A 24346-nucleotide genomic window follows, 5' to 3' on the forward strand; every position below is an offset into this window, starting at 1 on the left:
CCCCCCCAAGCAACAATAATACAATAACACTGGGGAAGCATTGCAGAACAACAACACAAGAGGAATAGTGTTGGGAGGGTCCAATATGAATCCACACTAATGCACCATTACTGCATCAGTAAATGATATGTTGCAGAATACACCCATCCACGCGCACACAAAAATAGTCTGGAGTGGCCCATATGAAGTGCCAGTGGAGGGGATAAGAGGGGCAAATGCCACCTCTTCAGACAATCAACACAAGATAATATCACCAAACAATAAATGTCCATAAAAATGGCAAAAGTAGTTCCTTTCCCAAGTAGGTTTTCTAAAATACAAGTGTTCTAAAATTTGAGTCTTAACAGGGTGGGTGGTGGCACCAAGGCATATCAACTGACAAGTGCATTCGATTAAATAAATTACATTTCTGGTGCCAGTTAATGAACCTTTTCGATTTCAGAATTGTGGAGCTGTGAGGGATATGGTAAGAGGCAGTTTCAACAGCTTGGTTGCAGGCTAAATAGCCTTCACACTTAAAGTGTCCCACCAGTAGATGAAAAATTTTCTGTAGTCTTTTAAAATCACTGTGAACAAGAATATATTTTAAATTGTGGGTTCTGTGGAACCCTATCAAGGGATGGGGATCACAACCCACAATGTGAGATACAATGCCCCAATATCTGTTTATGACTTTGTTATGTACTGAAGTTCTCACCCTGGGCCAGCAGGGGGATACTGTAGATAGTTATGCAAATGAAGGATCGAAAGTGACGTTCAGTGATTGGATAGTTTGTATGCAAATGAAGGATCGACAGTGACGTTCAGTGATTGGATAGTTTTAGAAAATGGCAACAGTTACATTGTTCTGGAGCTCTATATAAGCAGGCTGACTGAGCTCCTCAGTCAGTTCTGTTCAGCTTACAAATAAAGAGCTGCTTTGGAAGAATCGCTGTGTCGTCTGCTATGTCTACCCACAACTTAACACTGGCGACGAGGATGGGATTGATGGACATCAGAGCACAGCCAGATGCGGCCATCCTCTGAACTGAGCTGAATCACTGAGCAAAATCACTGAGCAAAACCAATTCAGAGCTGACTGTTCTGGCTAGAGCACTGTGTTCCATCCATCGCCCTTCACGCCGGCATCGGAATCATGGCTTCACTTGTGCCTCTACCACCGTTTGCACCAGCCTCTGAATCATGGGACTCCTACCTCGCTCGGTTCGACTGCTACCTCCAAGCCAACGAGCTGACAGCAGTATCAAAGGAACGGAAGCGGGGCCTATTCCTCAGCCTCTGTGGGCCTGAGGTGTTTGAGACAGCCCGAGCATTGGTTGCGCCTGAAGCAGTCCAGGCAACACCATGGGACACGATCCAAGAGAAGCTCCGCAACCACTACGCACCAAAGCCGTCCAAGATTGCTGCCCGCCATGCGTTTTACCACTGGAACCAGGCAGAGTCAATCAACAACTACACCACCGCCCTCCGACAGGCTGCAATGCACTGCGAGTTCCAAGACTTAGACGATGCCCTGATGGATTGAATTGTCTGCAGGGTCCGGGACATCCATCTGCAACGGCGTCTCCTCACCAAGCCAGACCTCACGCTGCAGAAAGCCATTGAGGAGGCTGTGGCCTCGGAAGCTGCTGAATGCTCCGCCCAGGAGATCCACAAGGCCAGCAGCCCACATCTTGCTAGGAAGCCAGTTCCAGTGCATCACGAAGAGGCCAGCAGTGATGAGGCATCCTCCAGTGAAGACGATGACGTGCACCAGACAAAGCGGGAGCGCAGGAAGTTCCAACAGAAGTCCAAGGGCCAACCAGAATGTGCCGGCTGCGGAGGCAACCATTCCCGTGCCAAGTGTCGATTCAGAGACGCCATCTGTCGGACGTGTTCCAGAAGGGGCCACATCGCTAAGGTCTGCCAATCAGCTCCGTCTGACACCCCCCCCTTCACCGACTCGCAAGTCCAAGTCTTCACTCCAGTCTGCCAAGGAAAGCTGTTTCGCTCTCACCAACTGCCGCTGCCCGTCTGGAACCACGATTGGCCAAACCAACTCGCCTACGCGACGCAAGCTGAACGTCACGGTGCTCATTGAAGGAGCTCCATGTGACATGGAGATCGACACCGGGTCTGCCCTGTCCATCATGTCTTGGAGCACCATCAAAAGACTGGTACCCAGTGTCCAAAAGGCAACTCGACTCTCACCACGTACACCTGAGAGACTACCAGGGAAACGACATTCCCATGGTAGGCGTTGGCCGGTTCCGGATCGCCTTCAAGGATTTTTCGGGCCTGCTCCGACTGGTGGTGGTCGAAGGTCAGCGGCCAAGCCTCCTAGGGATAGACTGGTTTGATGCCCTCGGCCTGGAAGTCACCGGCATCAACTGCATCTCTAACGCAGAGACTGAAGGTCTGGTCAAAGACTTTGCCGAGGTTTTTGACGGCACTTTGGGGCAATATACAGGTACGCCCATCTCCTTTAGCCTTGATCCACAAGTCGCCCCCATCAAGCTAAAGCCACGCCGGGTTCCCTTTGCTCTCAAGGCTAAGGTGGACGAACAACTGGACAAGCTGATCGCCCAAGGAGTTTTGGAGCCGGTTGACCACGCCAAGTGGGAAACCCCCATCATCATGCCTGTCAAGCCAGATGGGTCGGTGAGAATCTGCGCTGACTACAAGTGCACGATCAACAAGGCACTTCAGCGGCACACTTATCCGGTTCCTGTTGTCCAACACCTGCTGCATTCCCTGGGTGAGGGTAAGGTCTTCGCTAAGCTGGACCTTGCCCAAGCCTATCAACAACTGCCCGTCGATGATGCCACTGTTGAAGCCTAGACGATCGTCACCCACCGAGGAGCATTCCGTTGCCGCCGGTTGCAGTTCGGGGTGAGTGTGGCTCCTGGCATCTTCCAAAGCCTTATGGAGCGTCTCCTGCAAGGGCTTCCGGGCGTGGTACCATATTTTGATGACGTCTTGGTGTCCGCAGACTCACACCAGCAGCTGTTCGAGCGCCTCCGTGCTGTGCTGACCAGGTTCCAGGAGGCCGGACTCAAGGTAAAGAGGGAGAAGTGCCAGATCACCGTTCCACAGGTGGAGTTCCTGGGCTATCTTATCAACGCCTCTGGCCTTCACCCGACCACATCCAAGATCCGCGATATCCAGCAGGCCCCCATCCCAAAGAACAAGATGGAGTTGCAGGCGTTCCTGGGGCTGCTGAATTTTTATAACATGTTCCTGCCCCACAAAGCCACGGTGGCTGAGCCTCTTCACCGATTCCTCAGCACAAAGACGCCTTGGTCCTGGGGTCATCGGGAGACGGCGGCCTTCAACGCGGTCAAGGCTCTCCTTTCATTGGACAGTGTGCTGGTACAGTACAGTGAAGCCAGGCCGCTGGTCCTTGCCTGTGACGCCTGCTATGTCGTCTGCTATGTCTACCCACAACTTAACAGACTTCCATTGTCTGCGGAGTAAACTCAAAAGAACCAGGTAATAGGTTTATGTGGTATTTTGCTATTGGGTACAAGAAGGTCCCGTCTGTCACATCATCTGCTTTCACCTGGGCTTTATGAATAATATGCCAGGGATATGCTCTGTTTACCAGGGCAATCTCTAGCTCACCTGCTGCTCATTGGTATGCGTCCAAAGTAGAGGAATTCCTTTTCCTACGCAAAAATTGGCCCAAAGGTAGGTTACATTTAAGGTTGTATGGATGATGCAATTTAAAATGTAATAAAGTGTTACGGTCAGTATCCTTTTTATATAGGGGAAATAAATAAAAAATTCCCAATGGTCCATGTGACTAAAGTATCAAAAAATGGGACTGATGAATGATTAGTATTTAACCCTGATTGATGGACCCCTGTAGTTTCTTGAAGGATTTTTCACATACAATTTACAGCTAAGGCTGCAATCCTAAGCATACTTAAAACATTGTCCCCATCTAAATCAATAGGGCATACCACAGAGAAAACATGCTTATAGAAATCATAGAATTGTAGAGTTGGAAGGGACCCTGAGGATCATCTAGTCCAACCCCCTGCAACGCAGGAATATGCAGCTGTCGCCTGTGGGGATCAAACTGGCAACCTTGGCATTATCAGCACTGTGTTCTAACCAACTGAGCTATCTAGGCTTATGGTGGGATCATTTTCCAACCTCACATTCCAGGAAATATACTTTGTATATTCTGTGTCCTAAATAATATTCTGTGGTGTCACCAGTGGATGAACTACTCAAAGCACAAGAGAGCTTCAAGTTCCCTTCAAAGTTGCTGCAGAGGGCTCTGGTTGGAGCAGTAACATAGTTTGATAATCCCTTGTTTTCCTAATGTAAATAATAATTAGGTGGGAAGCTGGGAGAATGCAAGAACCTCATTTGGAAGCATGTTGTGAAGTCAGTTGGACTGGTTTTCAGCTGGGTAAGATCTCAAACGGATATGCCGATTTAAATAGTAAACCCTATTTAAATATTTAACTTCTTTCTATGTAAAGTAATTAAAGTTGTCGGCCTCAGTGGTCTTAGAACTCAAATGGCAATAATGAGTGTGAGGAAATAGCGTCTTAGCAACACCCACACTCTTTTTAAATAGTTGTATGATGAGACACTTTCCCAGATTGCAGAGGATGATGTGCATTAAATCAGTGTGTGACTTAATCTGAACAGGATTAGCTAGTAAATTCGCTACTGTAATTAGTAAGAAAAAGAAAGTTCACACCATCTTCTCAGAACAGTTATTACTTTGACTCATACTCTTGACTGAACACTTTCACAGAATTTCAGAATTGTAGAGTTGGAAGGGACCCTGCGGGCCATCGAGTCAAACCCCCGGCAATGCAAGAATCTTAGCTAAAGCATCAATGACAGATGGGCAACCAACCTATGGTTAAAAACCTCCAAAAGGTGTTAAGTGTTCCTGAACTGTCTCAAATAACTTACTGAAGACTGAGGAGTAGAATACTGAAGACTCATAATGGGGGTGGAAGAGAGATTCCTGCACCTTTCACAATGTAGAAATCTAGAGTTTTGGAGTGCATCCTCGTCCATATGCTCATAACACACAAGTCTACCAGCAGGTGTGGTGGTGGATGTGCTAAGTGCCTGGCCTCAGTAGTGGGCTAGATGAGAACCAAACAACAAGATCAGTTCAGAAAAGTGAAATGTATCCTATTCTGGGCTGGGTTATACTTCCCTTGAAGGAGCAGGTGTGCAGCTGGGGGCTACTCTTTGATTCAGTGATGTACCTGGAGGCACAAGTAGACCCAGTATCATGGATTGTTTTGTACTGTACCAGCTTTGGCTGGTAGCCCAGTTGCAATCCTATCAAGATGGTCATAGCTTGGCTTTGGTTGTCTATGTTCTGGTAGACTACTACTGCAATATATTGCATGTGGGGTTGCCTTTGAAGGTGTTTTGAGACTATGCTTATGGGATTTTATTATTGTATATCTTACTTGGTTGTTGATTCAGGACCTTTTTTTTAATTGGGAAGCAGTATATAAATGTAATAAACTTAACCTAAACATAATACTATCTTGAACTCCAGAAAACTGGCCACTAGATCATACAATTAAGATTCTCCTGATGTATGAGAGGAAGAAGACTCCCACGACGGTAGGAGCTTCTTTCACTTTCTTCCTCACCATGTTACAGGCCAGTTCCTCTCCTTAAAAGTTTATCTGTGATTGCAGTTGAGCACACACTCTGATTGAAATATATTCCTTTTTTATCATTGTTGTTTTTATTAAAGATTTTATTGCAGAAGTACAGACCTTGTTTGTTTTCAGGTTATAAAGTCCTTTTTACAGATCAGTTAAATTCAATGTGAGACTTTGGTGTTGTATAAAGTATAAGGTTGGGGAAGAAGGTATGTGAGGAGAGAGAGCTTTGGGGCACCCTAATTAAGAGCTTTCTGAAAAGAAACAATAGGCTTGACTTCCTTCCTCCTGAGGTGAGGGGGAGTGACTTAGCTAAGCCTGGTAAGACAGCTTACTCAGTGGCATTAACCCATTCATGCATTCCAGGCATAGGCAAACTTGGCCCTCCAGATGTTTTGAGACTACAATTCCCATCATCCCTGACACTGGTCCTGTTAGCTAGGGATGATGGGAGTTGTAGTCTCAAAACATCTGGAGGACCAAGTTTGTCTATGCCTGGATTAGACTTTAGCATGTTAGTTATGAGTCTTGTTATCCAACACTTTCTGACAAATATTGCCCCACTCAACGTAAAATCGTAAAAGTGTCTTTCATGTATTAAACTTTTGGTTCAATGGTTAAAATAGTACCTTAGATTGTCACAGAAACAGCTGCTACAGGAGGGGTCTATACTGTCCCTCTTATCAGCCAGTACACAGCATATATAGGGTTCCAGAAGAGTCAGTCACTTAATTTTACTCAAGGTAAATACAGTTCAGGGTTGCAGAAGAGAAAATTACAAATCACCTACAGAAAATATCATCTGACAAGGCAATACAATATAATCATGGCTACTGAATTGCAGAACTAAGACAACATATACTAATTATCTGGTGTCCTGGATCCAAGTGGATGAAGTACAGTACTTGGACTCAGGTTTCATTTTCATAGAATTGTAGAGTTGGAAAGGACCCCAAGGCTCATCTAGTCCAACTCCCTGAAATGCAAGAATCTCAGCTAAAGCATCCATGACAGATGGCCTTCCAACCTCTGCTTTAAAACCTCCAATGAAGCAGAGTCCATTATTATTATTATTATTATTATTATTATTATTATTATTATTATTAGTACCCTGCCCATCTGGCTGGGTTTCCCCAACCACTCTGGGCGGCTTCCAACAAAGATTAAAAATATATTCTGAGGGAGACTGTTCCACTGTCAAACAGCTCTTGCCATCAGGAAGTTTTTCATGATATTTAGTTAGGAAGGTCCTTTCTTGTAACTTGAAGTCATTGGTTCAAATCCTACCCTCCAGACCAGGAGAAAGCTTGTTCCCTCTTCTGTGTGATAGTCCTTAAGATGGGGGCAGGATGGAGAACCTTTCTTTTCTATGGAGGGAACCATTTTCTTCAGAGTTGCATGCCAGCAGTGGGCAGGACCACGACCCAAAATGTAGCATTTCAGGGCAGCATAACACTCTCCACCGCTCTTTCTGTCTCCCCTCCCCCCATTTCTCTGTGCTTCCCTTTCCTTCCATCTCTTTGTCTATTTCTGCTGTCCCACATCAATTTCCCATCCTCCTTGACAGAGGACTGAACTAATAATTTGCAGAGGGTCGCCATCCTGTTTTCTATTGCTCTATCCATTTTTATTTTCCTTCTCCCTCTTTTACTCTAGACTTCCCTGTTTTCTTATAAATCTGAGGGCTATGGGTTCCCCACCTCTGCATTATATTACCCCATAAGATTACAAGGTGTTTATAACCTGGTTCCAAGTGCTTTAGCTCCTTATGAGTAAACGATGACACCTTGAACCGAGTCCTGAAGCATACTCATACTAGCAGTCAGTGCAGCTCTTTGGGAGAGGCATCACCTGCAGTAAAATGCTCCAGTTAGCAGTGTAATCACTGTATTCTGCATCAGCTGTACCTTCCAAACCTAAGGGAAGCACCCCCCACCCCCCCGTAGAGCACACTGCACTAATCCAGACTTGAAATTGCCAATGCCAACTCTGGTGACAGTTCCAGTTGCACCCCATATTATGTAGCACCAGTAGCACCCCAGACTCTGCAACCATTGTCTCAAGATCTGGGAACCACTCATTCACAGGGCCTCCATCTTGCTGAGGATTAATCTTTTGTTTATCAGCCCTTATCCAACCTATAACTGCATCTTGGCATTCACCTGACTCAAGGAGAATTAGAGCTCAATGTCATTAGCATGCTGATAACACCATGCTGCAAGGGAAAGGGAAAGGCTGTTCCCAATGACTCATCTTGGAAGGAATTTTCTCTTGGCTGTTGTAATTTTAGAGTGTTGAAAGATGTGTCTGTATGGGTGGGTCTGTATAAGGAAGAGTAATATGGATAATGTTATGTTGTGGGTGAACATATCAGACGACACAGCAATTCTTCAGACAGCTCTTGTTTATTCACAGGCCAGAACAGAACAGGGCTGAAGGGTTCAGCCAACCTGCTTATATAAAGCTCAACTACATGGCAACAGTAACAACTTTCTGTAACTATCCAATCACTGAATGTCACTTTCAATTCCTTATTTGCATATACGGACCTGAGCGAAAACTATCTACAGTATCCCCCTGCTGGCCCAGGGTGAGAACTTCAGTACATAACAGATAAATAAATACTTTTTTCCAGTGAATTCAACCTTATAAACACCTCTGCCTTCTGTGGGCAAGGTTCACTCTGTGATGTTTTTGAATAGGTAGCAGTGGCCACATGGGGGTCATTCTGGCTTTATGTGATTTTTGCTTATAGATGTGATAGCCAGGAATGTAACCTGTGTGTAGGATGAGATCTACCTATACAGTATTATTACTGGTAGTAGTAGTACCTATATTGGTTCAATAAAAGCTATTGGTTTATGTATTTTGTATTTGTTTCTCTCTTTTTCAAGCAAGGACGTTTAACATTGTCATGCCATTTTCTGAAGGTGTGTTTATAAATCTTTTGGTACATTCCACCCTAAGAAAATATATGCTTGAGAAATAAGTCTTATTATGGGCTGAAGCTGCTCACGTTTGGGACAGAAAGAGAGAAAACATAGATAGCATTTAGTTAAGCCCATGCTTCATGCCCTTCTTAATGCTATGGGTTACACCCATCTGAGCTTTAACCTTTTGGTTTTAGATCCTTGTTTGTATAAGGTTTTTAGTTTTACAAAAACTGATGTATGATTCAACAAGTTTCTTAACTCCAAGTTAATGTAAGCTAAAGAGCTGACAAATGTTCACCAGGAAACTAATTCCTTAGCTAAATGTTCACCAGGAAGCTAATTAGAATCAGCAGCTCTCAGGGGAAGATTGTTCTTTCTTTCTTCACTTGACATTAGTGGTTTTCCATTCTTGCCATCCTCTGATGTCACAGTAGTCTTTTTTTTTTTAAAGACACTATGCCTTTTATGATTAATCAGAATAGAAACAGATGAAAGTACACCCTGTCTTAGAAAAATAGCACTTCATATTTACAATGCAGTGTTTGCTGAACACTTCATGAAAATCTCTTTTGCTAAACTTGACTTTTTTCTAACTTTGTGCTGAATAATTATTGCTACTACCAACTCTTTATTTAAATTATTGTATTTGAAATCGAACAATTGTAATCTTCTAAGTATTTGTATTTGACATGTAGTAAGACCTGAGCTTTGCAATATTGGTAGCTCATATTTTCAGCAGCAGCAGCGTTGAACTTAGAAGATGAATGTGACTGTATTAATTATTTGTTTAAGAAATCTAGACCATTATTTGTCTATGCGGATATCATGGCAGTATACAACAAGTATGAATAAAATAAATCATGCTATGGAAAGTACAATATAAAACAGTAATTATAACACAATTAGAGGCAATGAAAAGAAGTTTAACATTAAGAGTAGTTTGAAGGTGGAACAGACTCCCTTGGGAGATTGTGGACTCTGCTTCATCTGAGGTTTTTAAGCAGAGATTGGCTGACCATCTGTCAAGGATGCTTTAGTTGAGATTCCTGCAAAGCAGGGGTTTGAACTAGATGACACTTGACACACCTTCCAACTCTACAATTCTAAGATAAACATATCAGAATAAATGCAAGCCTAACCATGCCTCCTCAGAAGTAAGTCCTATTGGTTTCAATGGTGCTTTCTCCCTGGTAAGTGGGGTTAGGATTGCAGCCTTCAGGAACAATTTTGAAGTGTCTGGTGCCCAAACAATTGACCTGGTAAAGTCAGCACTAACTGTGCTCCTGCAGCCCTGTTCAGATGACTGCTTAGAACTGGAGGTGGTATTACCCTATAACCATAGTGTGTGGACATATTAATCTTTATTGTCTCAGCATGGTCTCTGGTTAAACTATTTTTGCATGGTTTTAATTTTATAGCACTTTAAGCAGGGCCTGCCCAAGACATTTCTGCACTTGAGGCAATCACAAAACAGCTCCCTGTCCTTCTTTACCAGGGAAGAAGAGGTGAGTGAAGCAGTGGCGTAGCGTGGGGGGTGCAGGGGGGGCCGGCCGCACCGGGCGCAACATCTGGGGTTAGGGCAAATCCATGGGTTAGGGGGCGCAAATCCACGGGTTAGGGGGCGCAAATTACTTGCCTTGCCCCGGGTGCTGACAACCCACGCTACGCCACTGGAGTGAAGTTCTACATCAGGAACAAGGAGGGGAATAAAGATCACCATGGGATCTGCTGCCATTGTGGATCCTGCTGCCTGAGATGGTCACTTCACCTTGCCTCATGAGTGGGTTGGCCCTGACTTTAAGCTCTATATGGAAAAGGCTAAAAGTAGATTCCACAGGGGTTTACTTCTGTAACTGCACTAGACACGTGAAGATTTTGATATGTCAGTTAGGCAAGACTCATGACTTCCAGAATATTTTTATTCAACGAACAAACAATGCAATAAATATTTCTTTGCGGTGTGTGCTATCGTCTCCAGAACTAGAGTAAAATTCATTTTGCACGCACGTTTTTCCCTCCCCATACAAATGTTATTCTGCCAGCAATTATGTGGTAGCTCAGTGAGAAAGCGCAGGCAGCCTCCAGTTCTTTACAGTCATTCAATATTTTTCTTTCCCGTTCTTTAAAAGAAACAGACGGGATAGTGGAAGAGCAAGAAAATGCTTCTCCTATAACAATCAGATGCAGGTTTTCCAACACAACCAAATACTGTACTCATATAAGCAAATAATACACAACCCCCGCTCCTAAAGATGGATGAAAGGCATTAGAGGAAGTACAAGAAATACAAAATACGCGAGAGTACGACTGATAGCTAATTAGGGAAGTATATACTGTACAGTCGCAAACAGCTTTTTCGTTCCCACTTTTTATTTGTAGGACTCTTGCTTTCTCTGGTTCTGAAGCAAACTATTTTGCAGCTGCAAACTCCACCTCCCCGGGCGTCGTATTCCTCCGCCCCTTCTAGTTTCCACAGACCAATCAGCTTTCACTCTTTCCTCCCCCCCCCGCACCTCACGTGACAGCCTCATCCCAGAATCCTTTAGCCAAGATGGCAGCCCCCAGCTAATAGTGCTGCACGTGTGTATATGTGTCTCTTTTTTGGGAAAATCGAGCGGACTTAAAGTAGCTATTTTTAAAATATTGAATCTCCATCATTCAAAAGGTAGTTTGTTGCTAATTCACGGAGGCATGAAGACCAAATCGTCCTCTCACAAGTCCGAGAACACACACAGGGTAAGATAAGGGACGGCGGGGTCGGATGGGGTGGATCAGAAACACGGACCTTTTAAGAACTCGGCTCAGCGCTTCGGTTCGCCGAGCTGGCGAAATAGTACATTTGATATTCAGTTACGTATCACTCTAAAAAGCCATTGGAGTAGAGTGGTACAGAAGCAAAAGAAGTTGGAGAGCAGCGCAACTTTTTTGCTTTTCTGTACAAGTTTTGGAAATCTGTAGTTACTGCAAGCAAACAAACAGCACCACACAAAAAACCTTGCTTATGCCCTGGGCAGTCCAAAATAGTAACTGTGTGTAGCATTTGCCACTCATCTGCTAACAAAACAGCAGGAAAACTATCAGTGTTCTTAAAGTATTCTGCTTGGCTCTGAAACCTTACCTTGTCCTGCTGTGTAGTGTTGTGAAGTGCTGCAAGTTTTTCCACTTATTTGTGGTGTGTCTCTTGTGCTTCTAGCACACTGTAAATTGCAGATAATTCTTAACTGTGAATATGGAAGATCCTGCAACAGTACAGAAGATTAGACAACATTTTCTGATTTCAAATAAGTTGTCTGTCCCATTTGAGTCTGATTTCATTCAATTCTATGGGCTGTACCATGTGACTATGTATGAAATATCATTAGAAGGGACAGCCATATAAAATCTTACTCTTTGGCAACTTCTGATAAGCCTGATGTCTCAAAGATAACTTGAAAAAAACCCACAAGAAACTCCTGTTTATTTCTTACTTTTTTTTACAGTTTCTCACCTTCTCAGAACGCTTAAGCAATGTAAATATTGACATTATTCATCGCATTGACAGAACAGGGAGCTATGCTGAGGTAAGATTAATGTAGTTGTTTTTCACCTGTCTAGGTGTCATCTTATTCAGTGTTGGATGTGGGTGTTGAGGTGCTGGGAGCTCAGTTACAGGATGCTGCCTAGTTCTGAGCCACGGTAGGGTCACCTGACATGGGATGAAGAGGGTGGTAGACATTGTACATCCTCGCATCCGTTTGATCTAGTTACCTGCACTGGGGTGGCTAATTTATTAGCTGCAGTGCTAATTTACTACAGATCCTTTGAATTCAATAAAGTTGTGACCCTTTAAAAAAAGATAGAGAGCTTTCTGCTGGGAGCAGCATACTTGGAACTGAGACAGGCAGCCATTAATAGAATAGGTGCCTGATGTGTTGTGTTTACAATTACCGTCACTCGTTGTATCTGAACCTGTAGCAATCAATGCAGGGACTGCCACAGCTGAGTTCTGGCTTAAATATCTCCACTATGTAAGTTTGTTAGGCCCTGATAAAAGCTCTATGATTGCTCTTGAAAGCCCTTATAGGGAATAACAATTATTTTCATTGTACAGATGGGGAAAAAAAATATTGTATACCATCATGCCACATCTGTCTGAAACAGCAACGTCTGAAACAGTATATTGCATGCAGACCCTCCCTCCCGCTTCTGGTGGTTTGGCTGCAGTTAATGCAACACATATGGGGATCAGCTTCCTTTCTCTTGCTGTTGTGTTATGCTTGTGGTTTTTGATCAGCTTTGTGGCCAGTCTACTGGGAGTTAGGAATTATGAAATATATAATAAAATATTAATAATGACCTTTGGTTTTTGTCAACATTTCCTGCAAGACCAGCCCTTTGAGATTAGGGTGTTGCTCTACCAGTGCTATAGTAAATATGTTTCCTTTCAAAATCAACAATAAATGTTCTTTGTATTTGTTAACCACACTCATAGTGTATTGAGAGTCATGGGAGCAAGGTCAAGGTTGTTGGGTTGTATCCAGTGAAGTTGTTCTGTTCATGCAAGGACTTATGCTTGCGCAGTGGAATTTCCCCTTCCTCCTCCCTGTGTGCAGATTTGGGTGAGGGGCACAGGAAGAGGAGAGGGAGGAAAAGTTCAATTGTGCATTTCAGTCCTTGTGCAAATGAGACGACTTTGTTGGATACATTGTATGTTGCTCTTGTCTTGTCCATAAGCCCCTTTTTTTTTTTTGTATTGGTGGCAGCCAGGCAACCCAGTTGCTGAAACAGATCAGCAATAGTATGTGAATTTACCTAGAGTCCTGTGTAGTAGGAAAATAATAGCTGTTAACCTGTGTATGTAAGTCAGAGTTACTTTTATTTTCAAACATGTTTTGTTTCTGGAGATGTGAAAAGAATGATTCAAAATATGGGGAAAACTTCAACGCATACTTCATTTTCTTTGTTCACATTATTTGGACTGTTTGCAGTTTGTAATGAGAAATATGAATGTGTGCTTAAATTAGGCACAAGTTTATACAAAGAACCTTGACATGCTGCCTTTCTGCATGAGAGATTGTGCATTTAGTATAGAAATTGAGAGACTCAGCTGTGACTCAGGATGGTCCTGATTAGAATCTTGCCTCTACCATCAAATCACTAGGTGGCCTGAGATAAGATGCTGTCTCTCCACCTTGCCCCATCCCATCACCTGAAATGGGACAGTAATAGTAATACCAATTTACCTTACAGGGTGGATAATACCAATTACCTTACAGCTAGATATTATAGGTCAAGTAAGTTGAGCATTCAAATATATCCTCCCTTTTGTGGGCAGCATTCCAACATAGGATCATCCATTTGCAACTTCAAGTGGTGTAGTCTTAGACAGGTCTGTTTGTCCATTTGGGGTGCTGAATTTATATATTGAGTTGTTATTTGCACACATTTATTCTAATCCAGAGAAGGTATAGAAAGTTATCTTGTCTGTGCAGCCCTCGCTCCAGCTCCACTGTTGTTGGATCATGGCCATCTGATTGTAATATGTGATTACCAGCTGTATAAGAATTGACATGCTTTTCACAATTTCAGTTATTTTCAAATGTTATAATTGTTTCTAGGTAACAGCTCCAGTTTTGCAAACACTTGTGTAAATGTTTAAATGAAAAATGGAATAATTCAGTTGTGCTTCATACTTCATAAATATTGCACCACCCCATGAAGGCTTTTTACTTAAGCATTCCTTCCTTAATCAAGCCTGAACTGCTCCATACGAATATATATTAACTAATATACACTCTTGGTTTTGCTAGGAGGTTGAAACATATTTTCATGAAGGACTCGAGAAATGGAGGGAGCTGAACCTTACTCGCCATTTTGGTATATCTTTTCCCCAAAATATTTTGTATTAATACTTCTCATTGTGTGTTGTATAAAAGTGTTGCTGTTTTGTTGGAAATGTATGTCGGGAGTAAGGGTTTGCACACAATCTAACAGTTAATATACATTTAGTGATATGTATACATTTTGAACATGGAGTGCATCAGATGAATATGCTGTGCTTTTTCCTGTGCTGATTTTTGTGCAATTTTCGGTGCTAGAATAGAGGTGGCAGAGGTGTTTTGTTGATGTTTCCTGCTGTTTAACTTAATGTTGATATAAGCAGCACAAGTTCTTCAGTAGCCCAATCCCATCAGTGGTACATCAGTGCAGTATCATGACCTGTGGTCCACATGGGATGATTAGAGGCATTATACCAGCATAGGCTAGCCCTTCTACACTACACTACACTACACTACACTACACTACACTACACTACACTACACTTAATGGTACAGCATTAGCTGGAGAAGAGAGATTGGATCGGGCTTGGCAATGATGTGCTAAAGTTCTTTTGGCCAGTGCTGTACCCACAACACTAGTTCAATGCTGTGTACCTGACAGTGCAGCAAAAGTGAAACCCCCCTCGGCAAAATTTTTGTGTTAGGGAAGATTACAGGATTTCAGTGGGAGATCACAGGATATGCACAGAATGGAAATTAAGTTGTTTGACAGTCCCAAAATGTTTGCATACACAAATAAGATGATCACCCCGATAGCATTGTAAGCATAAACCATTATGCACAATAAAAAGGCTTCCATATGTTTCTTTCTCTTTCTTTCTCTCTCTCTCCTCTTCTTCCTTCTGTCACAGTGGCACTTATCTGTTGGATGGCCTTGCAAATTCACCCCAAATCCAGCATTGGGTTCTAGATCTCAATGAACAGTGCTATCTATAGTCGTTCTACTCTATCTGCAGTTGTGGCTTTGCATTTTCCAGTAATGAGAGAGGAGGGGGGCAGAAAGCTGCTAACGGTGTTCCTATTCTTCACTTTTACAAAGCTTTCATAAAATTTCAGCAACAGTTTCTTGTTTCCAAAATAGATATTTTAGTTTTCTTCCTTGTGGAACAAGTATTTTCCAGTCATACCTTCCAGCCAAAAGCTTTGCCACAGTTAATCCCTTGTTTGCTCACGATAATTAGAGTGTGTGTATGTGTGTATGTATGAGAGACAGAGATGGAGAGAGAAATTGGCACAGAAATCATTTGACCTGACAAGCCACTTTTAAAGCTTCATGCACAGTCAGTTCCTTCTTTCCCAGAAAGGTCTAACCTTTGAGCCTGTGTTTGAATAGGCTGTTGTCACGCAAGTGAGCCATGCTAGGAGCTGTGAGGGGGTGTCCCCATTATGCATTACGGGTCTTGCATGCTGGGATTGTACTCCATGGGTATGTGGTTTTTAATCACCTGCTGGCTTTGAGCCTTTAAAGCTGGGAGCCTTGTAATATGAGCAAGAGCTGGAAGACACGGGTAATGCATTCTGGCCATTTTTTCTAGGGCCTAATGCTGATGCAATCCTGTATACACTAACCTAGGAGTAATTCCTGCTGAACTCAGTAGATTAGTGTTCCTGAAACTCCATGAAACAAATCAAGGTTTTGTTTTGTTTTTTACACAGTGACATTCTACAGGCAGGTAGTCAACAAATGCCAGTCTTTCAACCAGCTGGTGTACTATCAGAATGACATTGTGCAGAGCTTGAAAACCCACCTGCAAGTGAAAGACAGTCTTGCCTTCCAACCTCTTTTGGAGTAAGTACCTACTGCAGTATCTAAAATATAACTTCTGAGTTTCTGTTCACAGGCGGGGAAGGCCCTTTGTTCTTTTTAGTCCATTGGGTATCTTTGGGCAGTTAACTGTTTCTCAGTCCTAGCACTGGCGGAGGAAAAGGAGTGCAGTGGGAGCGCACCGCCCCCGGCAGCCGATCCCGGTGGAGTGTCATCGCAGCTGCCCCCGCCCCGCACGCTGGGTGCCACGCCCCCAGGATGCATGCCAGCCCCACTCCTGTCTGCTCTCCGCCCCCTGGTGCCAGAGCATGAAGCTCTGCCACTGAGTCCTAGGCTCTCTTTTCCAGAGTGGGAATGATATTAACTATGCTCATCACACAGGACTGTAATGAGGTTATGTTAGCTGTGATGAACTTCAGGAGTACACTGGGCCATACGATATACAAATGCATTCACTTGTGAGCAGACCACGGGACAGTGAGATTTCCCTCAGAATTATTTGAAATCATCATGGGATGTGTGTGTTCAAATTATAATGTGGCACCACTCACATTTTCCTGTCTTTATGTATCTCAATACAGCTTAGTGGTGCAGCTGGCTCGCGATCTCCAGACAGATTTCTATCCTCATTTCCAAGACTTTTTTCTGTCCATTACAAAATTGTTGGATACCCAGGACACGGAGCTGCTAGAATGGACTTTCACCTGTCTCTCTTACCTTTACAAATACTTATGGAGGCTGATGGTGAAGGACATGTCCAATATTTATGGGTAAGCTTTTCTATAACAACAACAACAACAACATGGCCAGTACACAAGTCTTATTCTGCATCGTTTGCAAAATAAGCAAATAAACTCTTTTTTTATTTGAGTTAGACTAGAAAAGCTTTTGGTCCCTTTTAGCTCTGATTCTTATAGCTTCTTATAGCTTCTTATAGATTCTTATAGTGTGATAGTTAGTGGCCCTGATTCTGTGTGCACACAATGGCAGCCTATTTCTTTCCCTCTTCTAAATTTACTAAGAAGAAAATGCTATGTTCATTGGGCAGTGTAGTAAGGGAAGCAAGAATGCCTATCATGTTTACTATTGGTTTATCTGCAAGGCTCTTTATACATGTTCTACCACTGAGCTATGGCCATGATTAAATCAGTATAAAATACAGTGGTACCTCGTGTTACATACGCTTCAGGTTACAGACTCTGCTAACCCAGAAATAGTGCTTAAGGTTAAGAACTTTGCTTCAGGATGAGAACAGAAATCGTGCTCCAGCGGCGCGGCAGCAGCAGGAGGCCCCATTAGCTAAAGTGGTGCTTCAGGTTCAGAACAGTTTCAGGTTAAGTATGGACCTCCGGAACGAATTAAGTACTTAACCCGAGGTACCACTGTATATGTTAATAAATTTGCTTTGTGTCCGACGATCGATTCCAGGAAGCATTGTTGGAGAAATGAATTGATCTGCATGGCTTTTATTTTTATATTTGAATGTTTGAATGTTGTACTTGCAGATTGTACAGCACCTTGTTGGCTCACCATAAAGAGCACATCAAAAATTTTGCAGCAGAAAGCTTCACCTTTCTGATGAGGAAGGTAAGTGATGTTGGGGCGGGGGCAGGAGAGTGTAAAAAGAGAAGTGCCTTCTGTTCAAATCAAGTTTACCACTGCAGCTTTAATATTTAACATAATACAAAGTGTTACTAGGCATCTCTAGTTTGAAGGAAATGACTGTCATCCATTTAGTTCAGTGTACCTATGAAACTGCTTTATAGTGGCCCACTTTGTATGTCACGGTAAACAATAGGCAATGATTTGTCATGGGTGTGCCTTTCTGGGCTGTGTTCTCCCTTAGTGGAAACAACAAACCATGATCCCTGACTCAGCACTGCATCCAAACCATGGATTGTGGTTTGCAAAACCAGTGAGTCAATAACAAACCTTTGCTACTGGTTGTGGGGTTTGTTTTTTTAGGAATGAAACAAACCACAATCCCTGGTTTGACAGAATACTAAGCCATTTGTATCCTCCATGCTAGTTAGACCAAGAGAGTAAACAAACAGACCAGTAAGGTGCAGTCGGGGTAAGCCATTAACTATAGTTTATTGTGACATGCAAATAAAGCCAGGGAGTGAGACCATCTAGCCAGCATTGTTACCTTTAACTAGTAGCAGCTCTCTGAGGTTTTTCCTGTCTCACGTTCCCTGACACTCCCCCTTTTTTAAATGGAGATGCCATGTATTAAACATGGCACTAGGTAGAAGGCACTAGGTAGGTTAGATTTTTCTGCTTGTTGTAGAACAGTGACGGTAACTGTAGTGTTCTTAGTAACTGGTGCAATGTCCAACTATACCACATAGCAGAATAATAAGAAAAAGCAAAACTTGGAGTAACTTTTCTGACATTAGTTTACTGGTCAAATGCTGAACCACTTCCCCTGAAGAACACAAATGTTTGAAATGTATTGGGAAATCTGATGACCAGTTTGTAAACAGATCCTCTTGCACCTATAACCTTCGTGTTTTCTCTTTGAGATAGTGCACTCCTTTACTTTATTGTTAGGATGCTATTTAAGCTGGACCTTTTAGGCTGTTCAGTTAATGGCTTTGGGCAGCTCACTGGTTTATATTACATTCTGGCAATATGGTTGCCACTGGGGAGATTTTTGCTCTTGGCTTGCATTACTAGCTGCTCATGGGTAAAAGGCTTGTCTGCATGTTTGAACTGATAGCAACTCTGCTGGGGAACTGGTGGTTTCCACAGCACAATAGCCATCAGTCTGCAAAACATGACAGCTCAATGTAAAAAGAAGCTTGATCACTGTAACATCAGATGACACTCCCAAGTTCCTGAGAAGGACAGGTAAAGTATGTAACTAATACATGCTATGGTGCTTGAAATCTACTTTTTTCCATTTAGTTTATATACATTGTAGGGGGTTTTAATTAGCCTTTCTACGTAGTATGTATGAATTAAAATAAAAGGGGTGCAAACTGTAATTTTGTTTCCTAGGTTTCAGACCAAAATGCTCTCTTAAACGTAATGTTCCATGACTTGGAAATGCACCCAGAAAAAGTAGAAGGTGTCGGACAGCTGATTTTTGAGACGTGCAAAGGCGTTAGGAACATGTTCCATTCCTGTGCTGAAACGGTAATCAATCCAAGTGCATGAAGCAAATGGAAAATTATAAAGTGCCTGATTCAGTAGTGAATTTTTAACTTGCTTTCACAGATGATTGGTCTAGGTTGTTTTGCCCTAAATCCCCCCCTCAACCCAATAGACAAATAGCAAGTTTATTTCACACATTTCAAGAAGACTTTCAGGATATTATATCTCTAGTTCTTTTTTAAAAAATTATTTAATCAGTCAATACTTGGCGCAGTTTCCATAAGGAGAAACTGTGTGTGTGTTTGTGTAATATATGGAATGTGGTGTAATGGTTAGAGTGTTGGACTCTATGACCTGGGAGAACAGGTTTTAAATCCCCACTCAGCCATGAAGCTCACTGGGTGACCTTGGGAAATTCACTGTCTCTCCGCTTACCCTACCTCATATGGTTGTTGTGAAATAAACTGGAGAAAACCGTGTATACCACCACCTTGAGATCCTTGGAGGAAAAGACAGTATATACAAATAAATCAGTATGTATGTATGTACAATGGTACCTCGGGTTACAGATGCTTCAGGTTACAGACTCCGCTAACCCAGAAGTAGTATCGGGTTAAGAACTTTGCTTCAGGATGAGAACAGAAATTGTGCGGTGGAAGCGGGAGGCCCCATTAGCTAAAGTGGTACCTCAAGTTAAGAACAGTTTCAGGTTAAGAATGGACCTCCAGAACAAATTAAGTCCTTAACCCGAGGTACCACTGTATGTATGTATAAATAAATAAAATTTTGGATAGAAAACTGTCCTAGTTGTACAGGGTGAGTCTTTTAAAAGAGGCCCCGTGGAACATGTGCACTCTGTATAAAGCAGCAGTAGCCTCCTTTAAGCTGAAAGTCGTTTATTGAGGAGTAAATGAGTTTATGACCACGGTTAGAGTGAAAAATATTTTTAATGTGAACTATTTTAAAACATTCAAGATGCGTGTAATTTCCCTCCCACAGGCTATAACATTAATTCTGAAAAAGCTGGGGCCACTTACAGAAACAGAAGTGACCCTCTCCTGGAACTTGGTTGGTGAAGCTTTCAAACATATGGCAAAATCAGCTGCTGGATTCATCTGTAAAGAACATTTCAGTGTATTTTTCAGATGCTTGCAAGTGAGTTGTAATTAATTAAAATAGAAAGGGGCTCTGCCCTCTCCCCTCCTTTGAATTATGGTGGTATGTGGCAGGAGATGGGAAAGTCATGTGGTGAGTGTCATGTGTTGAGCTGGCAGGTATCCAGAACCATGTTATTTTACTGTTGTCAACAGTGAACAGTCTTACACCCTCTGATTGATTTTAACAATGTTGCCTGTAGAATTGGATAGGAAAACACTGTCCTTAATATATAAAATTTATCAATGACACTTTAAAAAAGCTGCTTGTAATTGTGAATAACAAGCAAAACTTTTATTTTGTCTGAGATGTCCATTCTTCATGAAGTCCCATTCATGTGGTCTGAGTAAAGGGGTAAGAAATAAGGTTATAAACCACTGAATTGCACTTTTTTGAGGAACGCTTTGTCTAATTAAGCAGCAGCAACAACAACAACTATGGAAATGTCTTTTTGGGTGCAAAACCTTTTTTTTTTTATCAACCGCATAGAAATCAATACTTGAACTGCAAGAAAAGATAACGAAGGACAACTGCTGTGAAGCTTCTGAACAGATTGAGAGGGTATTGCAAGTGTATTTGATCTTAGCAGAATATGCACAAGGGTCCAAAATTGTTCAGCCTGAAGAAGTTTGTAAGGTCAGTAAAACTTTCCTCTCCTAGAATAGATCATGTGCATCTGGCATGAGAGAGGATATGAAGCAAGATGGAAGTAAAGCAGGAAGCATTGTTTAGCTTTGTCTTTGAGGTTATTTCAAGGGTTTGGATCTAGTGGTAGAGAGGGTGCAGCTACGAGTAAAATTTATTAGTCATCTTCAGCAGCTTGGCAAGAATTCTGTTGATCTAGATTAACTGTTGGTCTATGACTAATAACCTGATGGATTCATTGTTGATCTAGATTCACTTTTTTTTTTACAACACTGACTATTTTGCTATATTGTGCTATGTCAGAGATATTATTCAAGAAGGAAGAATGCCTTAGTGCAAAGGAACATGGTATCAGAAAGATTTAGGGATAGGCATGACTCCAAATGTGATGAACTGTGTTCGTAGGCCCCACTACTATACTGTTTTAGGTAACTAATGAAGACCTGGCCAGCTTTTTGAAAAGGCCTTTGGTTAATTCTACAATTTTGCCAGCTCATTTCTTATATTTCTTTGTGCTGCTTGAATGTTTATTGTTCTTTTTTTTTAAAAAAAATCATGTCTGTTTTATTCTGTGGTTTTTTACCCCTGTCTGTTAGCAGCTTTGAGTCTCCTTCAATAAATAGGCAGGATGCATTAAAAAAAAAGAGATACTGTACAGCTCACTTCTGACTGGTCTTATAAATCAGAGATTTCATTTAAGCAAACAACAAAAAGCTTCTAGCACTCATGACTTCAGATAGAAACAGGAATTCTAGTTCTTCTTGCCAGAATTTCTAAGTGTGCTTTTAATTGTTCATATTTTCATTTCACAGACATTAACAAAACTGATAGAAACACCGGACCTCTCAGTGCCCTGTCGTGATACTCTGCTTAAAGTTATTTCTGTTCTGTTTCTTGATGGGAGTGTCTTATTGCCTGATTCATTGGTCAAAGAAATTGTTGAAAAGGTAACAAAATGTTAGGCTGGACTCGGTTGAATACTGTATTATGAACATGCCACTTTTGAACACCTGGTCTGCAAGACTTGATTCATGCATTACCCTTTTCTGTGAGTGAATATATGCGAACAGGCTCACTTTCCCCATATTAGTCTTCTGGAAATAGGAACAAATCTATTTTCTTCTGGCAAGCAATACAGGCAGATGCAGCTGGGCGTAAATGCCAGAGTTTCTTTTATGGCTATTTGCCATAAAAATCTGAGTCTATATCTTGAGAGAGTTTCGTAGGGGAGAGCCATAGCAAAGTGGCAAGGTTCCCCAGACCCCTCTGGTGGCAGGACTGCATAAGAGGTCCACCTGAGACCTTTAGTTGGAATAGATATTACTGAGTTAGATGTCTGAGTGTAGTTTCATATTGTCACACATGGGTTCATATACGTAAGCAGCCTCATTGACAACTGCATTTAAAGAGATGTGCGTGTCTGCAAGTTTTGCATGATAAGTGACTATTTTTCTGTATGCTAATGCAGTAAATACTGGAAAAGACACCACAGATAGGGTGGTTCCTCAGTTCATAAGTTTTGTGTCTCAATTTCCTTTGGAAGCAACAGATTTTTGTAGATTATCTTTTGGAATCAGAATTTCCCATCGTCCTTCAAAGTAATCCCAATGAATCTGGAACCAGGTCTTTATGTACTTCTATTTATTGTTCATGTTCTTTTTAATAGATCTTCAAAGGTGGATTTGAAAGGCGTTCTCTATGGGATTTTTCTAAAGTTATGTTTCCAATGGAACAATTTGAAAAGGTAGGTGAAGTGTTTTCCCCTTTTTCAGCAGCTTGAGAACTGCATCTTAAAGAGAGAGAAGTTAGTGTGATCCTTGTCTTGTCTTGTCTTGTCTCCTTCCCTTTCCAGCAATTTCTTCCCAGTCTCCTTGAGTATGCTGAGCACTGCATTTGTGGAGAAGATGCTCTGGTTCAGGAGGAGGCCTTGGCAGTTCTGGCTAAACTCATTCTAGAGAAAGCAGAACCTCCCACAGTTGGTTCAATGGCCTTTGAGAAGTATCCCTTGGTTTTTATGGAATCTGCTAAAGGGTATGTGACTTGAGCAGTTGTTTTATGCTGTATCTGTGGGAAAGGAGCAGGTTGCAACGTTCTATTCTGGTCACTTAAGTATTGAAAAGTACTTTGGATTCATAAAACTATGCTACTTTTAAATACCAAGGACGAGGGAATGTGTGGACATCTCCCATTTCCCTCAACCAGCATGGATGGCCCAGTGGTCAGGGATGATAGGAGATGTGGTCCAGCAACATCTGGGAGGCCACATATTACTTATCCCTGCAGGCAATCTTATGTATCTGTTGTAACAGCATACAATCAATTTAATTTTAGATTGAATAGAAGACAGTTGCGAAGTAAAAGAACTGAAGAGAAAGAACAGAAGACGGTTTTGGATCACATTCTGTCTTGCATTCAGATACCAGAAAACAGAAGCACGGCTGATCTTTCAAAATCCTGGGCAGCTCTTGTGGTACTTCCTCACATAAGGTAAATATGTGAGGCACTTGCTTACTTACTAACTTGTTTCTATAAAAGTAGGCCACATGTAGGGTCACTGATTTGTAAGTCTCTATCAAAGCAAACAAGTGCAGTTATTCTTCTCTATGTTAGGCTCTCATAGCAAATGAGCTGGGGGTGTCTACTGTGACATTGGGAGGATATAGAAATAAAACCCTGCTTCTATGGAAAGCCCAGATGGCCTGGAAAAGAAGACTTTTGCGTCTTTCCTCTAAAGATTCAACACCTGTTTGTGATAGGATTTTTTTTAAAAAAAATTTGGTAGCACAAAGACAGAGGCAGTAACACATCCTAAAACCTATTGCTGGAACAAAGTGACTGTGCCAAAAGAAAAGAAAGAAAGAAAGAAAGAAAGAGAAAGAAAGAAAGAAAGAAAGAAAGAGAGAGAGAGAGAGACCCAAGAGTTGCATCCTTTGCAACACTGCAAACCATCTTGGGGCACATCTTGATTCCACTCGCTGCTTCATTGCTGTCCCTTGATATATTGCTGACTCAAGCGATATTTCTGGCATTTCCGGTCAGCCCAGTTTTAAGCTGTGGTAAAGGATTAATCAAAATGAACTCTTTTCAAATCCAAAGATGTACAGTTAAAAACAACAACAATGAAAACTTGTTTTGTATTTCCATATCCCATTAGTATTCAAGGGCATTTATGTAGTGGTTGTTTCTGTTGCCATGACAACCACTTTTTTGGGGTTGCAGGATTTTGAAGTATTGTGGCTAGGGTTTTTTGTTCTTTTGTTTGAGGGGAGGGGGAAGAGTGCCCCATGTCAC

At 42.1% G+C, this 24346-nt stretch overlaps 1 protein-coding gene across 2 annotated transcripts in view; it reads left to right on the forward strand.

Moving 5' to 3' along the window:
- The first annotated feature begins 11090 nt into the window (after positions 1-11090).
- The window catches only part of UTP20 (UTP20 small subunit processome component), a 58733-nt gene continuing 45477 nt past the window's right edge, over positions 11091-24346 (forward strand). For both annotated transcript variants that reach the window (XM_083573614.1, XM_083573615.1), the window contains exons 1-13: positions 11091-11308; positions 12052-12132; positions 14362-14428; positions 16048-16180; positions 16738-16926; positions 17662-17743; positions 19160-19297; positions 20255-20410; positions 20900-21046; positions 21868-22002; positions 22722-22799; positions 22908-23086; positions 23387-23542. In XM_083573614.1, coding sequence (XP_083429740.1) covers positions 11264-11308; positions 12052-12132; positions 14362-14428; positions 16048-16180; positions 16738-16926; positions 17662-17743; positions 19160-19297; positions 20255-20410; positions 20900-21046; positions 21868-22002; positions 22722-22799; positions 22908-23086; positions 23387-23542 — 1586 coding nt within the window. In that variant the 5' untranslated portion in view covers positions 11091-11263. The remainder of the gene's footprint in view (positions 11309-12051; positions 12133-14361; positions 14429-16047; positions 16181-16737; positions 16927-17661; positions 17744-19159; positions 19298-20254; positions 20411-20899; positions 21047-21867; positions 22003-22721; positions 22800-22907; positions 23087-23386; positions 23543-24346) is intronic.

This window comes from Podarcis filfolensis, assembly GCF_964270895.1.
Source record: "Podarcis filfolensis genome assembly, chromosome: 10".
In the NCBI taxonomy this organism is placed as follows: Eukaryota; Metazoa; Chordata; class Lepidosauria; order Squamata; family Lacertidae; genus Podarcis; species Podarcis filfolensis.